This window comes from Bubalus bubalis, chromosome 15, assembly GCF_019923935.1.
Source record: "Bubalus bubalis isolate 160015118507 breed Murrah chromosome 15, NDDB_SH_1, whole genome shotgun sequence".
Classification (NCBI taxonomy): Eukaryota; Metazoa; Chordata; class Mammalia; order Artiodactyla; family Bovidae; genus Bubalus; species Bubalus bubalis.
Window position 1 is genome coordinate 17,387,593 of NC_059171.1, and position 21,723 is coordinate 17,409,315.

The 21,723-nt window shown below is 34.0% G+C and overlaps 1 protein-coding gene across 17 annotated transcripts in view; it reads left to right on the forward strand.

The window, feature by feature from the left end:
• The window catches only part of VPS13B (vacuolar protein sorting 13 homolog B), an 848,142-nt gene that overhangs the window by 390,794 nt on the left and 435,625 nt on the right, over nucleotides 1-21,723 (forward strand). For 16 of the 17 annotated variants that reach the window (XM_044928327.2, XM_025264770.3, XM_025264772.3 and 13 more), the window contains one exon: nucleotides 18,528-18,762. In XM_044928327.2, the coding sequence (XP_044784262.2) occupies nucleotides 18,528-18,762 (235 nt within the window). Of the gene's footprint in view, nucleotides 1-18,527; nucleotides 18,763-19,364; nucleotides 20,376-21,723 lie in introns of those variants that run through there. The other variant, XM_045162734.1, reaches the window with a different exon arrangement.

Genomic DNA, 21,723 nt, shown 5'->3' on the forward strand with positions numbered 1-21,723 from the left:
CTTAGGACTGCTTTTTCCGTGTCCCACAGGTTTTGGGTTGTTGTGTTTTCATTTTCATTCGTTTCTATGCAAATTTTGATTTCTTTTTTGATTTCTTCTGTGATTTGTTGGTTATTCAGCAGCGTGTTGTTCAGCCTCCATACGTTGGAATTTTTAATAGTTTTTCTCTTGTAATTGAGATCTAATCTTACTGCATTGTGGTCAGAAAAGATGCTTGGAATGATTTCTACTTTTCTGAATTTACCAAGGCTAGCTTTATGGCCCAGGATGTGATCTATCCTGGAGAAGGTTCCATGTGCGCTTGAGAAAAAGGTGAAATTCATTGTTTTGGGATGAAATGTCCTATAGATATCAATTAGGTCTAACTGGTCTATTGTATTGTTTAAAGTTTGTGTTTCCTTGTTAATTTTCTGTTTAGTTGATCTATCCATAGGTGTGAGTGGGGTATTAAAGTCTCCCACTATTATTGTGTTATTGTTAATTTCTCCTTTCATACTTGTTAGCATTTGTCTTACATACTGCGGTGCTCCCGTGTTGGGTGCATATATATTTATAATTGTTATATCTTCTTCATGGATTGATCCTTTGATCATTATGTAGTGACCATCTTTGTCTCTTTTCACAGTCTTTGTTTTAAAGTCTATTTATCTGATATGAGTATTGCTACTCCTGCTTTATTTTGGTCTCTATTTGCATGGAAAATCTTTTTCCAGCCCTTCACTTTCAGTCTGTATGTGTCCCCTGTTTTGAGGTGGGTCTCTTGTAGACAACATATGTAGGGGTCTTGTTTTTGTATCCATTCAGCCAGTCTTTGTCTTTTGGTTGGGGCATTCAGCCCATTTACGTTTAAGGTAATTACTGATAAGTATGATCCCGTTGCCATTTACTTTATTGTTTTGGGTTCGAATTTATGCACCATTTTTGTGTTTTCTGTCTAGAGAATATCCTTTAGTATTTGTTGGAGAGCTGGTTTGGTGGTGCAGAATTCTCTCAGCTTTTGCTTGTCTGAAAAGCTTTTGATTTCTCCTTCATACTTGAATGAGATCCTTGCTGGGTACAATAATCTGGGCTGTAGGTTACGGTTTCACAGCTGAATTCTACCAAAAATTTAGAGAAGAGCTAACACCTATCCTGCTCAAACTCTTCCAGAAAATTGCAGAGGATGGTAAACTTCCAAACTCATTCTATGAGGCCACCATCACCCTAATACCAAAACCTGACAAAGATCCCACAAAAAAAGAAAACTACAGGCCAATATCACTGATGAACATAGATGCAAAAATCCTTAACAAAATTCTACAATCAGAATCCAAGAACACATTAAAAAGATCATACACCATGACCAAGTGGGCTTTATCCCAGGGATGCAAGGATTCTTCAATATCTGCAAATCAATCAATGTAATACACCACATTAACAAATTGAAAAATAAATACCATATGATTATCTCAATAGATGCAGAGAAAGCCTTTGACAAAATTCAACATCCATTTATGATAAAAACTCTCCAGAAAGCAGGAATAGAAGGAACATACCTCAACATAATAAAAGCTATATATGACAATCCCACAGCAAACATTATCCTCAATGGTGAAAAATTGAAAGCATTTCCTCTAAAGTCAGGAACAAGACAAGGGTGCCCACTTTCACCGTTACTATTCAACATAGATTTGGAAGTTTTGGCCACAGCAATCAGAGCAGAAAAAGAAATAAAAGGAATCCAAATTGGAAAAGAAGAAGTAAAGCTCTCACTGTTTGCAGATGACATGATCCTCTACATAGAAAACCCTAAAGACTCCACCAGAAAATTACTAGAACTAATCAATGACTATAGTAAAGTTGCAGGATATAAAATCAACACCCAGAAATCCCTTGCATTCCTATACACTAGTAATGAGAAAACAGAAAGAGAAATTAAGGAAACAAATCCATTCACCATTGCAACGGAAAGAATAAAATACTTAGGAATATATCTACCTAAAGAAACTAAAGACCTATATATAGAAAACTATAAAACACTGGTGAAAGAAATCAAAGAAGACACTAACAGATGGAGAAATATACCATGTTCATGGATTGGAAGAATCAATATAGTGAAAATGAGTATACTACCCAAAGCAATTTATAGATTCAATGCAATCCCTATCAAGCTGCCTACAGCATTCTTCACAGAGCTAGAACAAATAATTTCACAATTTGTATGGAAATACAAAAAACCTCGAATAGCCAAAGCGATCTTGAGAAAGAAGAATGGAACTGGAGGAATCAACCTACCTGACTTCAGGCTCTACTACAAAGCCACAGTTATCAAGACAGTATGGTACTGGCACAAAGACAGAAATATAGATCAAAGGAACAAAATAGAAAGCCCAGAGATAAATCCACGCACATATGGACACCTTATCTTTGACAAAGGAGGAAAGAATATACAATGGATTAAAGACAATCTCTTTAACAAGTGGTGCTGGGAACTCTGGTCAACCACTTGTAAAAGAATGAAACTCGAACACTTTCTAACACCATACACAAAAATAAACTCAAAATGGATTAAAGATCTAAATGTAAGACCAGAAACTATAAAACTCCTAGAGGAGAACATAGGCAAAACACTCTCTGACATACATCACAGCAGGATCCTCTATGACCCACCTCCTAGAATATTGGAAATAAAAGCAAAAATAAACAAATGGGACCTAATTAACCTTAAAAGCTTCTGCACATCAAAGGAAACTATTAGCAAGGTGAAAAGACAGCCTTCAGAATGGGAGAAGATAATAGCAAATGAAGCAACTGACAAACAACTAATCTTGAGAATATACAAGCAACTCCTACAGCTCAACTCCAGAAAAATAAATGACCCAATCAAAAAATGGGCCAAAAAACTAAATAGACATTTCTCCAAAGAAGACATACAGATGGCTAACAAACACATGAAAAGATGCTCAACATCACTCATTATCAGAGAAATGCAAATCAAAACCACTATGAGGTACCATTTCACACCAGTCAGAATGGCTGAGATCCAAATGTCTACAAGTAATAAATGCTGGAGAGGGTGTGGAGAAAAGGGAACCCTCTTACACTGTTGGTGGGAATGCAAACTAGTACAGCCACTATGGAGAACAGTGTGGAGATTCCTTAAAAAACTGGAAATAGACCTGCCTTATGATCCAGCAATCCCACTGCTGGGCATACACACTGAGGAAACCAGAAGGGAAAGAGACACGTGTACCCCAATGTTCATCGCAGCACTGTTTATAATAGCCAGGACATGGAAGCAACCTAGATGTCCATCAGCAGATGAATGGATAAGAAAGCTGTGGTACATATACACAATGGAGTATTATTCAGCCATTAAAAAGAATACATTTGAATCAGTTCTAATGAGGTGGATGAAACTGGAGCCTATTATACAGAGTGAAGTAAGCCAGAAAGAAAAACACCAATACAGTATACTAACGCATATATATGGAATTTAGAAAGATGGTAACAATAACCCTGTGTACGAGACAGCAAAGGAGACACTGATGTATAGAACAGTCTTATGGACTCTGTGGGAGAGGGAGAGGGTGGGAAGATTTGGGAGAATGGCATTGAAACATGTAAAATATCATGTATGAAATGAGTTGCCAGTCCAGGTTCGATGCACGATACTGGATGCTTGGGGCTGGTGCACTGGGACGACCCAGAGGGATGGTATGGGGAGGGAGGAGGGAGGAGGGTTCAGGATGGGGAACACATGTATACCTGTGGCGGATTCATTTTGATATTTGGCAAAACTAATACAATTATGTAAAGTTTAAAAATAAAATTAAAAAAAAAAGTTCTCTTCTCTCGTTAGTTAGGACTGCTTATTTTATATTTGCTAAATTTTTTACAAATAGACATGGGTTAATTTAATTTTGCAATAAAACATATTTAATTTAAAAAAAAAAGAAATAACATCTAAAACATATCTAAATCCCTGGTATCAGTATGTGAATATAATTAATTCACATAGTAACCCTTGAATAACATGGGTTTCAATAGTACAGGTCCATTTAAACGTGAATTTTTTCTTTTTGGATACTTCAGTTCTTCGTGATCTATGGTTGGTTAAACCCGTGTATTCAGAATAGTGAATACAAAGGGTAGACTGTAAAGTTATATATGGATTTTCTGCTGCAAGCGATCAGTGCTGTTCGGGTCTAGTGTATTTGAAGTACTATGTAATACAAGAGCCGGTGAGTTTTGCAATCTATTGCAGACTCTTTTTTGAGCATGATACTTACATAAAATTAAGAGAAGAGGGGGAGAGAGAAAGTAAGTTTTGTTATTCTTTGTTGTTGTTTTAACTCTCAGCTTAAGGGAAAAATGACTTTGTCCACAGGTTCAGCTGTGTCCTACAGTCTCTGCCAGCATGAGGCCTTATGCTATTAATATTATCCTAGTAACTCATTTTGTTGACTTACTTGTATTCCTCTCTAGTATCCTCTGATGCATTGGTGGCATCAGATGAGACAGGAAGGTGAGATTCCATGAATGCAGGAAATATTCAGTGTCTTTACATTGACTTTCCTGGTGGCTCAGATGGTAAAGCATCTGCCTACAATGCAGGAGACCGGGTTTCAATCTCTGGGTTGGGAAGATCTCCTGGAGAAGGAAATGGCTACCCACTCCAATATTCTTGCCTGGAAAATCCCATGGACGGAGAAGCCTGGTAGACTACAGTCCATGGGGTCGCAAAGAGTCGGACACGAGTGAGAGACTTCACTTATATTGATTGAGATTGATTATAGAAGCAGAAAATAGACAGTACTCCTAGGATGTTGCTGAATATTTATAGTCAATGCTACTTTCTTTAGTCTATAGTAAAAGACTGTATCCTTATGTTCTCTTTCATTGTATGTCACCCAGTCCTTGTATTAACATTTAACTATGAGGCATGATAGAGCAAACTAGACTAGGTGTGGTTTTGCTTCTGATGACTATATTTATTCACTTAACTATATGTAACTTTTCTTACAATAAAATCTTTAATCTCAGGGGAGATACATTGCTGATGGGAATGAGGGTGATACCTGGGCAGTTGTATCTCAGTTTTATTCATTTTTTCTGAAGTTGGTCAACCTCAGTCTGTATTCTTAGCTTACTCTGGTCTGTGGTCACAAGAAAATAAAGTTTTTTATTTCTTCTGTTTCTGTGTAATGCCTTACTAACCGTTCTGTGCTCCTCTCATTTTACTGATTGATTTAACACATTATTTCTACTATTTAAATGACCTATGAAATATATGCTTTTTTCCCTGATGAGTAATACCCATCATCTTTTTATGTGTTATTTTGTAATCTCCTGAAAAGAGTAATCTATGGTATATTTTGTTGTTGTTCAGTTGCTAAATTGTATACAACTCTTTGTGACTCCAGGGACTGCAGCATGCCAGGCTTCCCTGTCTTTCACTGTCTCTTGGAGTTTGCTCAAACTCATGTCCATTGAGTCAGTGATGCCATCCACCACTGCATCCTCTGTCTTACCCTCCTCCTCTTGCCTTTAATCTTTCCCATTAGGGTCTTTTCCAGTGAGTCAGCTCTTTGCGTCAGGTGGCCAAAGTATTGGGACTTCAGCTTCAGCATCAGTCCTTCCAGTGAACATTCAGGGTTGAGTTTCTTTAGGATTGACTGGTTTGATCTTCTTGCTGTCTAAAGGACTGTTAAGAGTCGTTAGCACCAGAATTCCAAAGCATCAGTTTTTCGGCATTCAGCCTTCTTTATGGTCCAACTCTCGCATCTGTACATGACTGACTACTGGGAAAAAACATAGTTTTGATTACTGTGGACCTTAGTTAGCAAAGTGATGTCTCTGCTTTTTAATATGGTGTCTAGGTTTGTCAAAGCTTTTCTTCCAGAGAGTAAGCATCATTTAATTTTGTGTCTGCAGTCACCATCGACTGATTTTGGAGCCCAAGAAAATAAAATCTGTCACTGTTTCCACTTTTTCTCTATCTGTTTGCCCTGAAGTAATGGGACCAGATGCCGTAATCTTAGTTTTTTGAATGTTGAGTTTTAATCCAGCTTTTTTACTCTCCTCTTTCACCTTCATCAAAAGGCTCTTAAGATCCTCTTCACTATCTGCTATTAGGTGGTATCATCTACATATCTGAGGTTATTGATACTTCTCCCAGGAATCTTGATTCCAGCCTGGCATTCGCATGTACTCTGTATATAAGTTAAATAAGCAGGTTACTCCGTACCTAATTTTTGAATGAGTCTGTTGTTCCACGTCCGATTATAACTATTGCTTCTTGGCCTGCATACAGGTTTCTCAGAAGACAGATAAGGTGGTCTGTTATTCCAATCTCTTTAAGAATTTTCCACAGTTTATTGTGTGGTAGTCAATAAATATAAATACTGAAGTGATTAGTAAGTTAGGATGAGTAACTAATTTGAACACACATATTTCTACTATAATTTTATAAATAACAGTGAACTTATTTAATTATAGTTCCATCTGAGGTTCTAAATTATAGTATGATGCAAATAAAACTTCATGTAAAAAAGGAATAATCCTAATATTATTCGATCTCTTTCTAGCATTTATCTTTCATATCATGTTTTTCTTTAGCACCGTACCTTAAGTCATTTGTACTCAGGAGTTAGTTGTGTTTTGATTTCATTAAACTGGGACTAAAAACTGGTTGGAAAGGTATGTTTTCTTAGTTTCTTTTCTGAGACTCAGTGTATAATAGGTTTTCAAGGCCATCTCTTAATATTTTCCTTCTTGTTTTTAATTTTTTTTTTAATAATGAAAGTATAAGAACACATTTATAGGAGACCTGGAAAAATACAGAGCAAGATTACATATAGTTCCACTATAAATTACAATTTTTTAGTAGATAAATTAAGACTTTATATGGAATTTCAATATCAAACTGTCAAAAATTAATAGGACGAATATTCAGAGAAGTAGAAGGATATAGTAGACCTGAAAAGCACTGTGATACAATTCAAAATAATTAAGATTTATATAATTTTATTTTATTTTATTTTTTTTTTTTTTAAATTTTATTTTATTTTTAAACTTTACATAACTGTATTAGATTTGCCAAATATCAAAATGAATCCGCCACAGGTTTACATGTGTTCCCCATCCTGAACCCTCCTCCCTCCTCCCTCCCCATTCCATCCCTCTGGGTCGTCCCAGTGCACCAGCCCCAAGCATCCAGTATCGTGCATCGGACCTGGACTGGCAACTCATTTCATACATGATATTTTACATGTTTCAATGCCATTCTCCCAAATCTTCCCACCCTCTCCCTCTCCCACAGAGTCCATAAGACTGTTCTATACATCAGTGTCTCTTTTGCTGTCTCGTACACAGGGTTATTGTTACCATCTTTCTAAATTCCATATATATGCGTTAGTATACTGTATTGGTGTTTTTCTTTCTGGCTTACTTCACTCTGTATAATAGGCTCCAGTTTCATCCACCTCATTAGAACTGATTCAAATGTATTCTTTTTAATGGCTGAATAATACTCCATTGTGTATATGTACCACAGCTTGCTTATCCATTCATCTGCTGATGGACATCTAGGTTGCTTCCATGTCCTGGCTATTATAAACAGTGCTGCGATGAACATTGGGGTACTCGTGTCTCTTTCCCTTCTGGTTTTCTCAGTGTGTATGCCCAGCAGTGGGATTGCTGGATCATAAGGTATGTCTATTTCCAGTTTTTTAAGGAATCTCCACACTGTTCTCCATAGTGGCTGTACTAGTTTGCATTCCCACCAACAGTGTAAGAGGGTTCCCTTTTCTCCACACCCTCTCCAGCATTTATTACTTGTAGACTTTTGGATTGCAGCCATTCTGACTGGTGTGAAATGGTACCTCATAGTGGTTTTGATTTGCATTTCTCTGATAATGAGTGATGTTGAGCATCTTTTCATGTGTTTGTTAGCCATCTGTATGTCTTCTTTGGAGAAATGTCTATTTAGTTCTTTGGCCCATTTTTTGATTGGGTCATTTATTTTTCTGGAGTTGAGCTGTAGGAGTTGCTTGTATATTCTCGAGATTAGTTGTTTGTCAGTTGCTTCATTTGCTATTATCTTCTCCCATTCTGAAGGCTGTCTTTTCACCTTGCTAATAGTTTCCTTTGATGTGCAGAAGCTTTTAAGGTTAATTAGGTCCCATTTGTTTATTTTTGCTTTTATTTCCAATATTCTGGGAGGTGGGTCATAGAGGATCCTGCTGTGATATATGTCAGAGAGTGTTTTGCCTATGTTCTCCTCTAGGAGTTTTATAGTTTCTGGTCTTATGTTTAGATCTTTAATCCATTTTGAGTTTATTTTTGTGTATGGTGTTAGAAAGTGTTCTAGTTTCATTCTTTTACAAGTGGTTGACCAGAGTTCCCAGCACCACTTGTTAAAGAGATTGTCTTTAATCCATTGTATATTCTTGCCTCCTTTGTCGAAGATAAGGTGTCCATATGTGCGTGGATTTATCTCTGGGCTTTCTATTTTGTTCCATTGATCTATATTTCTGTCTTTGTGCCAGTACCATACTGTCTTGATAACTGTGGCTTTGTAGTAGAGCCTGAAGTCAGGTAGGTTGATTCCTCCCGTTCCATTCTTCTTTCTCAAGATCGCTTTGGCTATTCGAGGTTTTTTGTTTTTCCATACAAATTGTGAAATTATTTGTTCTAGCTCTGTGAAGAATGCTGTTGGTAGCTTGATAGGGATTGCATTGAATCTATAGATTGCTTTGGGTAGTATACTCATTTTCACTACATTGATTCTTCCAATCCATGAACATGGTATATTTCTCCATCTGTTAGTGTCCTCTTTGATTTCTTTCACCAGTGTTTTATAGTTTTCTATATATAGGTCTTTAGTTTCTTTAGGTAGATATATTCCTAAGTATTTTATTCTTTCCGTTGCAATGGTGAATGGAATTGTTTCCTTAATTTCTCTTTCTGTTTTCTCATTATTAGTGTATAGGAATGCAAGGGATTTCTGTGTGTTGATTTTATATCCTGCAACTTTACTATAGTCATTGATTAGTTCTAGTAATTTTCTGGTGGAGTCTTTAGGGTTTTCTATGTAGAGGATCATGTCATCTGCAAACAGTGAGAGCTTTACTTCTTCTTTTCCAATTTGGATTCCTTTTATTTCTTTTTCTGCTCTGATTGCTGTGGCCAAAACTTCCAAAACTATGTTGAATAGTAATGGTGAAAGTGGGCACCCTTGTCTTGTTCCTGACTTTAGAGGAAATGCTTTCAATTTTTCACCATTGAGGATAATGTTTGCTGTGGGTTTGTCATATATAGCTTTGATTATGTTGAGGTATGTTCCTTCTATTCCTGCTTTCTGGAGAGTTTTTATCATAAATGGATGTTGAATTTTGTCAAAGGCTTTCTCTGCATCTATTGAGATAATCATATGGTTTTTATTTTTCAATTTGTTAATGTGGTGTATTACATTGATTGATTTGCGGATATTGAAGAATCCTTGCATCCCTGGGATAAAGCCCACTTGGTCATGGTGTATGATCTTTTTAATGTGTTGTTGGATTCTGATTGCTAGAATTTTGTTAAGGATTTTTGCATCTATGTTCATCAGTGATATTGGCCTGTAGTTTTCTTTTTTTGTGGGATCTTTGTCAGGTTTTGGTATTAGGGTGATGGTGGCCTCATAGAATGAGTTTGGAAGTTTACCATCCTCTGCAATTTTCTGGAAGAGTTTGAGCAGGATAGGTGTTAGCTCTTCTCTAAATTTTTGGTAGAATTCAGCTGTGAAGCCGTCTGGACCTGGGCTTTTGTTTGCTGGAAGATTTTTGATTACAGTTTCAATTTCCGTGCTTGTGATGGGTCTGTTAAGATTTTCTATTTCTTCCTGATCGAGTTTTGGAAAGTTGTACTTTTCTAAGAATTTGTCCATTTCTTCCTCGTTGTCCATTTTATTGGCATATAATTGTTGATAGTAGTCTCTTATGATCCTTTGTATTTCTGTGTTGTCTGTTGTGATCTCTCCATTTTCATTTCTAATTTTATTGATTTGATTTTTCTCCCTTTGTTTCTTGATGAGTCTGGCTAATGGTTTGTCAATTTTATTTATCCTTTCAAAGAACCAGCTTTTGGTTTTGTTGATTTTTGCTATGGTCTCTTTTGTTTCTTTTGCATTTATTTCTGCTCTAATTTTTAAGGTTTCTTTCCTTCTACTAACCCTGGGGTTCTTCATTTTAACACCATAGTAAGATATAAATTCTATTCAAGTTCCCATAGACTGTAAATTAGGAGACACGGAAAACATATCCAGGGACATAAAACAAAGTGCAAAAATTTTGTAGTCTAAAGTTTTTTAAATTACACAGAGTCTGTTCTCTTATCACTATCAGATAATGTTAGAAATCAATACAAACATATTTTTAAATAACGTTTATATTTTCTAGTGCAATTTGACATTTACTGAGAGATCTTTGACTTAGCCATTGAAACCCTCAATAAAGTTAGACTGAAAAAAACACATAGGGTGATTGCAGAGAAGAAAGATACAGTATTATTAAGTAAAGTACATATTTTATTAAAATTTCATAAAATTTTGTGCTTTTATTTGTTTTTATACCTTATTTCAAAACTCCATATTGTATTTAATTGCATCAAGCAACTTCAGCTGCATGCAACAAATTCTGGTAAATTCTCTTTTCATTTCTATTATGACATATTTTCTGATTCTCCTTGTTATGCCTTCTTAGGTACACCCATCACTTAAAAATGGACACTTAATTTCCAAAAATATGGGATTTTGTTTAAAGTAACTTTAATATTAATTTCTCATTTTGATACTAATTTCTCTTTAACTTTTGATGTCTATCCTAAATACAAAAAATTTCTTCCGTTTTGACTCCTAACTACAACTTTCTCTTCCTGGCAACACAACTCCTTTTTTTTTTTTTTTTTTTGCTCAGTTTTCCTTCTCTATTCTAGTGAAAATGCTTTGATACCAAAATAAGCTTATATCGTAATCATTTCATATGTATGAAATACACATATGCAGTATGTTTGTATAGAAATAAAAGTTTAATGTAGTGGGACTGTAGCAGGTTTCTTTTTAAAATTAGGTACTTTGTACTTTTTTCAGAAATGGCACTAGAGTTGATGAAGAGGTGTACTATAATTTGAGGATTAGTTCCAAGGCCCTATTGCTCTTTAATATGTCCTCCTTTACTTTTTGAGAAAAAAAGTACATAGTTAAAAAAAGTACATACATAGTTTCTGATAAACATTGTATTTCTAAAAATTTCCTGTTGCACATAAGTATTTATTTAACTTTCAGAGGCATGTTAACATTTTAGTACCCCAGTATAAACTTATTTATTTTTTAAACATCTAGTTGCCTAGTAATACATTATGGAATGTTCTGTTTCCCTCCATTTATTATTCTTTCATTCATTATCACATTCAGCACTCAATTTTATTATATATTATGGTAGATCCTGAGTAGACAAAAGAAATATAGTAGTTCTCTTGGTCTAGCAGGAAAAAGACAAATATCCATTGTATTGAAGCATCTTGTGGGGATTGTCTCTTAGATAGATCCCTTATAAAACTCTTGCCATCCAAAAGAGAAATGGAGTTATCAGGGTAAATGTCATCTATTGAAAGGATTTCTAGGGCATGCTCTGCCAGGTTTGTGATGAATTTGGATACTATCTCAGATTAATATTTATTGATCTTTAGAATTAGATGACATAATAGCATTCTCCAGGTTATAATAGTGATAAAAAAATGTATAGCTGTTTGAAGTTTAATTTGGTCCTAAATATTATTTCATGATAATGTAGGTAATTGTATTAAAAATAACCTCATTCTCTCTTATCCATTCCACTAGAAAACTGGTGGCTTCTCTGGTGGCTCCGAGAGTAAAGAATCTGCCTGCAATGCAGGAGACCCCGGTTCATCCCTGGGTTGGGAAGATCCCCTGGAGAAGGGAATGGCAACCCACTCCAGTATTCTTGCCTGGAGAATTCCATGGACAGGGGAGCCATGGTTTCACAAAGAGTAGTTCATGTCTAGCGATTCAGATACGATAGAAAAGTGGACTAATTTAGTATATCCTTTTTTTGATCCCATTTTAAGAAGTTATTGTAATGGGAGCTAAGAAAGATAGTATTAGGGTTACCTGATTATTTGATGGCTCTAAGAATATCTTCCAGGTAAAATTCCAAGTGTAAGAAATCTTTATAATATTTGTAAGCCATTAAGTAGATACATGGACATGAACTTGGGTGAGTTTCGGGAGATGGTGAGGGAAAGGGAGGCCTGGTGTGCTGCAGTCCATGGGGTCGAAAAGCGTCATCCAAGACTGGGCAACTGAATGACAAAAAGTAGATACATGCATGCTCCACAACGTAAGATATTCTGGAAAACAGACTCCTTTTCCTGGGATGAAGTTATGGGAACTGGATTTATTTTGCTACTTCAAACAACCAAAAAAGAAATGGGTGAATTATATTGAACAATGGTTTCAAAACACTAGGCAATAAGAAAAGTTAGACAGCAAACCCTGAGAGACTTAAGGTAAAAATCACCAGGAACCAGTGACTTATGCATTTGGAGAATAAAAGGAGGGAGTCTAGTTGGTGTTCCAGGTTCTGGTTTGGGTAGATAGCGATGCAATTATATGATAGGAGCAGCATCCTTTCAGGGTTAGTGGCAAATTGAGAGTTTGACCGTACATGTGTATTTGAAATGTGTATGAGATACCCAGTTATCTCTTACACTGAATATTCATAATTGAGTTTAAGGAAGAGATGCACCATATAAATATAATTTTAGAAATCATCAAAAAAAAAAAAAAAGAAATCATCTAAAGATGGTTAAAACTAGGAGAATTCAAAAAAGTATGTTAAGTTGAAAGAGCAATGGGCCAAGTGAATACCATTTCTAAAGTAGTCAGTAGAAGAGAATGTCTCCTTAAAGAAACCCTAAACGAAAGATCAGAAATGTTGGAGGAAAGGTCAAAGATTTAAAGGAGCCGTTGTCAACAGTGTCAGATTCTTAATGTTTGCTATGGGCTTTACTTGGCATATTTGCAATATGAAATGGTTAAATTAAGTAAGTTTAAGGTATGCATGATTCTCATGTTCTTATGTGATTCTTTTAGTTCTTTGGCTTGTTTTGTAATGATGCAGTGCCTTCATTAGCTTTACAAACAATAAACTTAATCTGGTATGTCATTCTGGATTAATTACAAGTAAAGATATTTCTTTCTTTTGTTGTTTTTAATTTTGGCTAAGTACTCGTGTAACATTTACCTTCTTAACCATGTTTAAGTGTACAGTTTAGTCTGATCTTCCTTGTTGACTAAGCTTTTTGTGTATAAATTAACATTTAATTAAAGGAGTACTAAATGATTTACGTTTGTATAGATTATTCTGAAAATGATCAAGGCACCTTTCTTACCTCACTCCTAGTCCCAGTCCTGTCTTATACATACCATAAACTTAGACATTTTCAACTGTTTGTATATTCTGAAAAACTTCAGAATAAAACTAGATTCTGATTCAATGATCAAAATCTAGGCCCTAAAACTGAGTTTTTAAAAGAGTTGTGTCCACTCTCCAAGACATTTTATGAGCCAAATATAAAAAAGAAAACCCTGAAGTTGTCATCAGATTAAACAAAACACCATAACTTAAAGTCATCAAAGGATTATTCTTTTAATGGAAGTTTGAACAAGTAAATGTGCTTGGAATCAGAGTTTCTGGAAAGTTGATTTTGGAGCCAGAGTTGGTATTTGCTAAGTTCATGTACTTTATTATTTTAGAAAAATGTATGTTGCATTAAGACATCAACAGTATTTATGATAACCTATTTATTTTTCAATGGGAAAAAGAATTTCATATTTTATAATAATTCGATTGTTTTATAGTACTAAATGTAGTCTTGAACAGTTTTTAAAATGAACTTGGATTGGAGGGCCTTTTCAAGATAGATTAGCATAAACTCATTGTTTTTGTAGTTTTCCTCTGTTCACTCACCAGCAAAGTTTCTGTCTATTACGTTTTTGTTCCAGAACGATATAATTGGCAATGGCATGAGGTTGACAAAATAGAAGTACTCTGGCCTAGGATTCACTAATGAAGGAGAACATTACTCTGGTGTTTGCCAAAATCAGTCTTCTTGACTTTTACATTGAAGATTGTGTTGCTGTCCTATGGCATTTCCTGGGTGTTTGGCTAGTTTCTGACAATGGACAGCATAATGTCATGGACACTTTATTTTCCATTTGAAAGATCCTGAGCTCCTTCTTTTGCTAATAATGTTTTATTCCTTTTAGGAGACAACTTCCCACATTCTGTGAGATTTTGGTATGAGTGTCAAAGTCAGATAAGCTAGAACAATTGAATTTTTTTCTCCCAGAAAGTTATATATGTATAAGAAGAGATGTAGTAATCATGTTACATGATACACCTAATGTTCTCAAGTCCAGTGAACTTCCTGGCTTATCTGCAGGATTAAATAAGAGTAGATATTAGACATATCAGTTGTCAGTCACATTAATGTCAAAAGTAATCTACTACATTTAATGCTTAAAATTTTGCATAGAAGGCTGTAGTTTTATTTATAGACATTGAGAAAGTAACATCAGTTGCATGATAGTTTGTTAGAAAGAGGAAATCCTTATTACAGTCTAGGAATTTTTTTCTTGTCTTCCCTTGACAAGTATTTATGAGAAAAGTATGGAGATTTATAACATTTCACTGTGGAAAAGAAGATAACCAAGGTGCACTTTTGAGGTTTTTAGCTAATGTCCTGAACTGTGTATATTTAAATTTGTACTAAATACATAGGATATTCCAAATAGTTTCATAATGTATTGTGAATTTATAGAATAGGAAACGGTTTGGGCAATAGTTTATTTATTTGAATAAATAAATAGTTTATTCATAGTGCAAATATAATACTACTTATTTTGGTGGTCTCTATATGCATAAATAGCTAAACCATAAGCCAATAGCATTTTAAAATAGAAGGATTGTGAGCGTCTTTTACAAATCCTTGAGAATTAATATATAGATCTGGCATATAGTAGATACTTAGTGTATGTTCATTGACTTTATTTAGCAAACATTTTGGTGACAGTTAATATGTTAACCTTTATTTCAAAGCTGATTTCCCCCCATATACAGATGAGGAAGCTGAAGTCATGAAAAGATTAAATAGCTTGTCAAAGGTTCCACAGCTAGAGTTGAACCCATCTGGCTGATAAGTCATTTTTATTAATCACTCTACTGGTGTCTGTGAAATGAAATGATGAACAACATGCATTAAACAACTATTTTAATTAACATCATTATCTAGTGCTAATAAAAATAATTGTGTTCCCTTCTTTAACAGTTACTTAGTACCTCTTTCATACTAGGTGCAGTACTGTGTACTGAGACTGTAGCGTAAACAGAATAGGCACAGTGTCTGACAGTATAGATTGTGTGCTCTAGTGAAAATTATGTAAGGCTATTACTAGTTTTAAATGCTGGAACTGTGTCCTTTCTCTATAGTCCTGACTTCAAGCTCAGTAAATGGTGACTGTTAAAGAATGCACGAATAAAAGAAAGAAAAAGTGAATGAAAATACAAACTGCATTGTTTCTTCATTCTTATTTTTTATTTGAAACTGTGTCCTGCGGAGTAAATACATTCATTCAGAGAACATTTTATTCTGTATAAATTTTCTAAATACAATTATCACTAGATTTTCAAGTTTTGAAGAAAGGAAAACATTTGGGAAATAGCAGCATTGTTTTAAAGAGCAGAAAAATGGTATAACATTGTAAAGCATTTATATAGAGTTAGTCTATATATTGGACAGTTTGCTAATTAAAATGCTTATTAGTTTAATGCATAAATGAAGCTCGTCTTAGTTTCTTCTTTTTAACTGAGTTGTGATCACAGTTGTAGAGTACATAAATTAGAAAAATCAAAGGTTACCAAACTGTACTTATAGAGGATATGGAGTACACAATGTCATGTATCTTTTTAAGCAGCACTTGAAATTTCAGGAAAAAACAGAACTTGGAACTTCAGAAAAATTGCATGATAATCATTTCACTTATTGAAATAATAGCAAATAATTTCTTTAGTGGTTTATCCTCAGGATGTGATACTTAGCTATGTAGCCCTTGACCTAATAGGAATCAAAATAGAGGTGGTTCTACTTCAAGAATTTGTAATAATCCCTTCACTTTAACACATGAATGTGTTCAATATTGGCGAAAGAACATGTTGCTACCAAAACTGAAATAAGATCCTTGAAACAGAAAGGATGTTGCCATGGAAAAATGAAGTAACACTCAGTGCAGCTGTGATGCATTAATGAATAGGATATTTTTTTAAAAGATCATTTGTGTTTGGTGTGGCTCAGAGGGTCCCAACCAGATGGTTTCCATGAACATGATCTGACCCCCAGTTTGAGGACTTCTTACTGGCAGATTACTTCATTTTCTTTCCCTTGGATTGTCAGATCCTTACATTAATGCAAAATTTACTGCTGCAGATTTATATTCACTTACATAAATCACTCAACATTTTACATTAAAACCAAAATTTTAGACATACAGTTTAACAGTTATTTTAAAAGTGTAAAAAGATTTATGTGTTAGCTTTAGTATATATAATAGATGTAACATTACAACAAGTTTGAGCAATTTGGATTGTATGTTTTAGTTCTTATCATTAAAAGAATCCCCACATGTATCATTTTTTAGAAAGCTTATTTTTTAATGTTGTTATGTGTATCAGGTTAATATACTGTTGATTTTATATGCATTGCTCAAGTTGTTTTGATTTGATTAAATAATTTATATCTGAATTAGTAGAAACTTAGAATATATTGTGATTATGGAAATTTTGGCACAAAATAAATTTTTTTCTCAAGACATCTATGTATAAATTTGTATACAGTGACATATTAAACTAATTACCTCACATTGTTGAAAGCATTTGTGAACATAGCATCAGTATCTAAAATAAAATGTTAAATACTGACCCGTCATTGTTTGAGCGTATAGCCGTAGTTAATGTAGGAGAATATGGTGTCAGTGTCCCACTCTAACTTGTGCACTTTAGCATCACTAATGAATTATGTTATATGTTTGAAACAAAATGTAACATATTAGAGACAATATACACTTCTATTTCACAAGTTAGAAATGTGATCTTAAGTCAGTGATGAACTACTTAACATAACATTTTAAAATCATGTAATCTACAAGATTAAGTTCTAGAACTAAAAATTTTCATACTGTATGAACCAATGTACTTATTTATGTAAATTTTTACATATATTTTTCTTCACTGAATTCATTGGTTTATCCATGCACAGAAATACTGAAGGAAAAATGAGTAACTACACTTATAAGACTGGCAAATTATTTATCATATCAAGGAATTCAGACCTGTTACATACCATGCTCTCACTAAGTAATATATTAACCCCAAGAGTACGTCTATGACTGTAGTCTTAGTTATCTTTTGTAAAATATGGTCTCTTTGTTATTTTAAGTTGCTAGAATATCCAAACATTTATCAAGCAAACAAAATTTAGTTTTTATTAGATAATAGGTTCAGGTAATAGCTTTGTATGCCAATTATTTTATAGAAAATTAGCAGGTTATATTTTGTATTTTATTAAAAATAATTCAAGTATGCTACACCGTTGGGGCAGTTTACTAGCCAGGTACAGAATATTAGCTTGTAATAAAGTCAGCTTAGACTAATAGGCTTTAACTTAAGCATACCTTTTGAATTAAGTACTCATGATGTATTCAGTCTTTTATTTGGTCTTGCTTAGTCTTACTTTAACTCTGTTAGGGGCTGGCAATCTAAGTAAGTACACTAGGGATAAGGAAGCATAAAAATTTCACATGAAATCACAATTTAGGTAATAAATCAACGTATGATAAAAGTGAGGAATAGTGCTCTGATTTTTAAGTCTTCTGAATTTTCTTCATTACTATGTTACTAACGTGTTCTCCTTTAATGTTTATCTAGAGATATAATCTGAGCATTTAAAGTATTTTTTCTTAAATTTCTATCTGTAAAATGAAAGACAAAGGGACAGATTCACATAGAAATAGATGTTTGTGGTTTTTTTTATTTTTTAAAGTAAGAGCAGCAAAATGCTAGTCAGCTCTAACCCCTTAGCTGGTGTTAACAAAATGTAATGAACTGCAAAAAAAGTAGGATTTTCTCACCTTTTTTTGCCAGCACATTTTCTAACTCAATCATGTTTCTTGGAAAGAACTATGGAAAGGCAGCTATGTTTTCATTTCATGTCATTATGCTCTTTTGATCAAATTTATAGCAAGAAACAATACCTTTTCCAGTGTTTGTCATATTCTTTAGTAAAATCAACTGATAAAGACATAAGTATGGGACATTTTCTTTTTTGGGCTTGCCTGTGTATTCTGGTAAAGATATTAGGTGATTGAGATTTGTTTATTCTCAAACTTAATCTGATCCAAATATTTTGATTCTGTTTTTCTTTTCTAGCTTGAAGTACAGTCTTGTTGTGTGTTTATCCCAAATGATAGTTTGCCTTCTCCTAGTACAATTGTATCTGGTGACATTCCTGGAACAGTAAGAAGTTGGTACCATGGACAAATGAGCATGCCAGGAACGCTTGTCCTCTGTTTGCCTCAAATAAAGATTGTTAGTGCTGGCCACAAGTATATGGACCCTCTCCAGGAGATTCCGTTTGTCATCCCACGACCCATCCTTGAAGAAGGTACATTTTTATTTTAAAGTCTTCCTATGGTTATTATATTTTATACTGATACTTTTAGTTTTACTGTTTTGTTTTTTTTTTAATTATGCCAGTGCATCTCTAAATCAGTCTTCTCATTGAAAGAACTTAATGGAAATGAACTAAGTGATCTACAAAGTAGTTCTGAAAAGACAGATGTATATAGTAAATGAACTAAGTGATGCTGTTTATTGATAGCCACACCTTTTATTATATATAGATGAAGACAACATACATATATATATAGACAGAGACTATCTGCCAAAGATTATATGGTATATAGTATAATCACTGAAATGCTAAGCACAAATAAAATTAACTTGAGAAGAAAGTTGTTTTCAGATGTTTGCATTAAGCTGAAGTAAGAATTATAAATAGGTTTATTTTAATTTAAGCCACTTGACTTATGAATAGATGTATCATAAACACAGAAATTGTTTATGTATTTATTGTTTACACCATTTATATCAAGCTTGATATATTTCTAGATTACTCATTTATTTAAAGTAGATAATTGTGTGATGATTGGAGCCAAGGCTCTTTCTTTAATAAATACTGGATTTCTGATGTTGCAGTGTTTTCAGTTGCAGGTTCACACCCTTTGAACTTGGAGGCATTCATTTCAAACTATGTGAACCTGGAAAAGTTTTGAGTCACAAAGTCAATAGTGTGAATCTATATTTTAATAACAAGCCTCAAATTTTTGACAGTGCTAAATAGGTCAACACCTTGTTCATATTATTAGGATGTAAGTGTCTAAATCCGGACATCGTTCAGACTACCACACATATTGTTATTGAAAAGTTAGTGAAGTCTTCAATTTTTTTACTTTGACTTAATGTTGATTTCTGTCTCCCTTTCTCTGTTGTGATTTCCATTGAAATCTAATTTTGTTAGGTTTATGTAAGCATGATTTTATCCAGAAATTAGGGTTGGTACTTAATGACATGAATACTATTATCATAAAATCATAGAATTCTAGTACTTAGAAGGAACTTAAGAGTTCTTGTGAAGTGCTCTTTGTCTTGATTCTTTCTCTAGCATATTGGGCATAGCTGTTATTTGCTATTCATTTTTGGTTACAGGAAATTCCTTATTATCACGATAGGTGTTATGTGTCCTATTAAGGATATACTAGCTTCATAAAGTGAGCTGGGGAGTGCTTCCTCTTTAAAAAAAAAAAAAAAAACTCTGGAATGATTTTTAAAAAATTGATTTGTACCTTGATTTTTGTTAAAACTCATTGCTAAAATTCACATATTGTAAAATTCCTCCTTTTAAAGTATATAATTAGATGATTTTTAGTGTATTTAGTTTTTATGCAACATCAGCATCTAATATTAGCATAGTTTTCTCACTGTAAAAAAATTGGTACATCATTAGCACTTAGTCCTCTGCTCCCATCCTGCAAGTCCCCTAGGAACTGTCTTTCTATGAATTTGCTTGTTTTAGACATTTCATGATTGGAATAAAAAAACTTGTGGTCTTTTCTGACTGGCTTATTTCACTTACCATAAATTTCAAGGTTGATTCATGTTGTAGTATGTATGTCTTCATTCCTTTTTATAGCTGAATAAAAATTCATTTTATGAATATACCACATTTATTCATTGATTATTTGATGGACATTTGTGTTGTTTCTACTTTTTAGTGATTATAAATAATGCTGCTATGATCATTCTTCTACACTTTTTGCATGGACATATGTTTTAATTTCTATTCAATTCTATTCAATTCAGTTGCTAAGTTGTGTCCAACTCTTTGCACCCCATGGACTGCAGCACGCCAGGCTTCCCTGTCCATCACCAGCTCCCGGACCTTGCTCAAACTCATGTCCATCAAGTCCGTGATGGCATCTAGCTGTCTTATCCTCTGTCATCCCCTTCTCCTGCGTTCATTCTTTCCCAGCATCAGGGTCTTTTCCAGTGAGTCAGTTCTTCGCATCAGGTGGCCAAAGTATTGGAGCCTCAGCTTCAGCATCATTTCTTTTAGATGCATATAGTAGAATTGTTGGGTCATTTGGTAACTCTGTCCTTATCTTTGAAACTGATGGACTATTTATCAAAATGTCTGTTCCCTTTTGCAATCCCACATCAGAGAATGGAGGTTCTAATTTTTTATACTGAAGTGCAGTTGATGCACAACATTAATTTATCCGTATCTGTGTCACCACTTATTATTGTGGTATTGTTACTGTCTTGTTTCCAGCCATCACAGTTGCTGTGAAGTGTTATCTCGTGGTTTTGATTTTCATTTCCCTAATGTCTGATGATGTTGAGCATCTTTTCATGTGTTTATTGGCCATTTGTAGATCTTGTTTTGTATTTTCTTCTTATATTAAAATTCTTTGCCCACTTTTTAGTTATTTTTCTCTTTATTGTTGAGTTATAAGAGTTCTTTATATATTCTGATATCAGACCCTTAATAAATATGTAACTTGCAAATATTTTCTCCCATCCTCCCAGTCTTTTCATTATCTTAATTAATTGTTTGAATTTAATTATGTAAATAAAAATGTTTCCTTTATACTGTTATATATGTTAATTGTAATTCATTTATCCCTTGCTGTTTTGGAAATTATCCCTTAACTATTCTTTTTCTTTTTTATATTACAAATTAGCACTTTTTGATTAAAGTCAACTCTAGGTCTAGGAATCTTAACTTGCATCTTTAGTGTATTAAATTATGCATTAAATCAAGCTATTTACTGTGCTTCTGAACACACACAGATCTGAAAATACTTTAATTCATTCATCCTATCTGGATTAATAGGCTATCATTTAAAGAATAATTGCTTGTATTTATTGTGAGTATATAATCAGGACAGGGTTTGGAACACTTACTTAGTGCAGAAAAGTGTTAGTCGCTCAGTTGTGTCCCACTCTCTGCAGCCCTGAAACTCTCTGCAACCCTGGACTCTAACCACCCAGTCTCCTCTGTTCA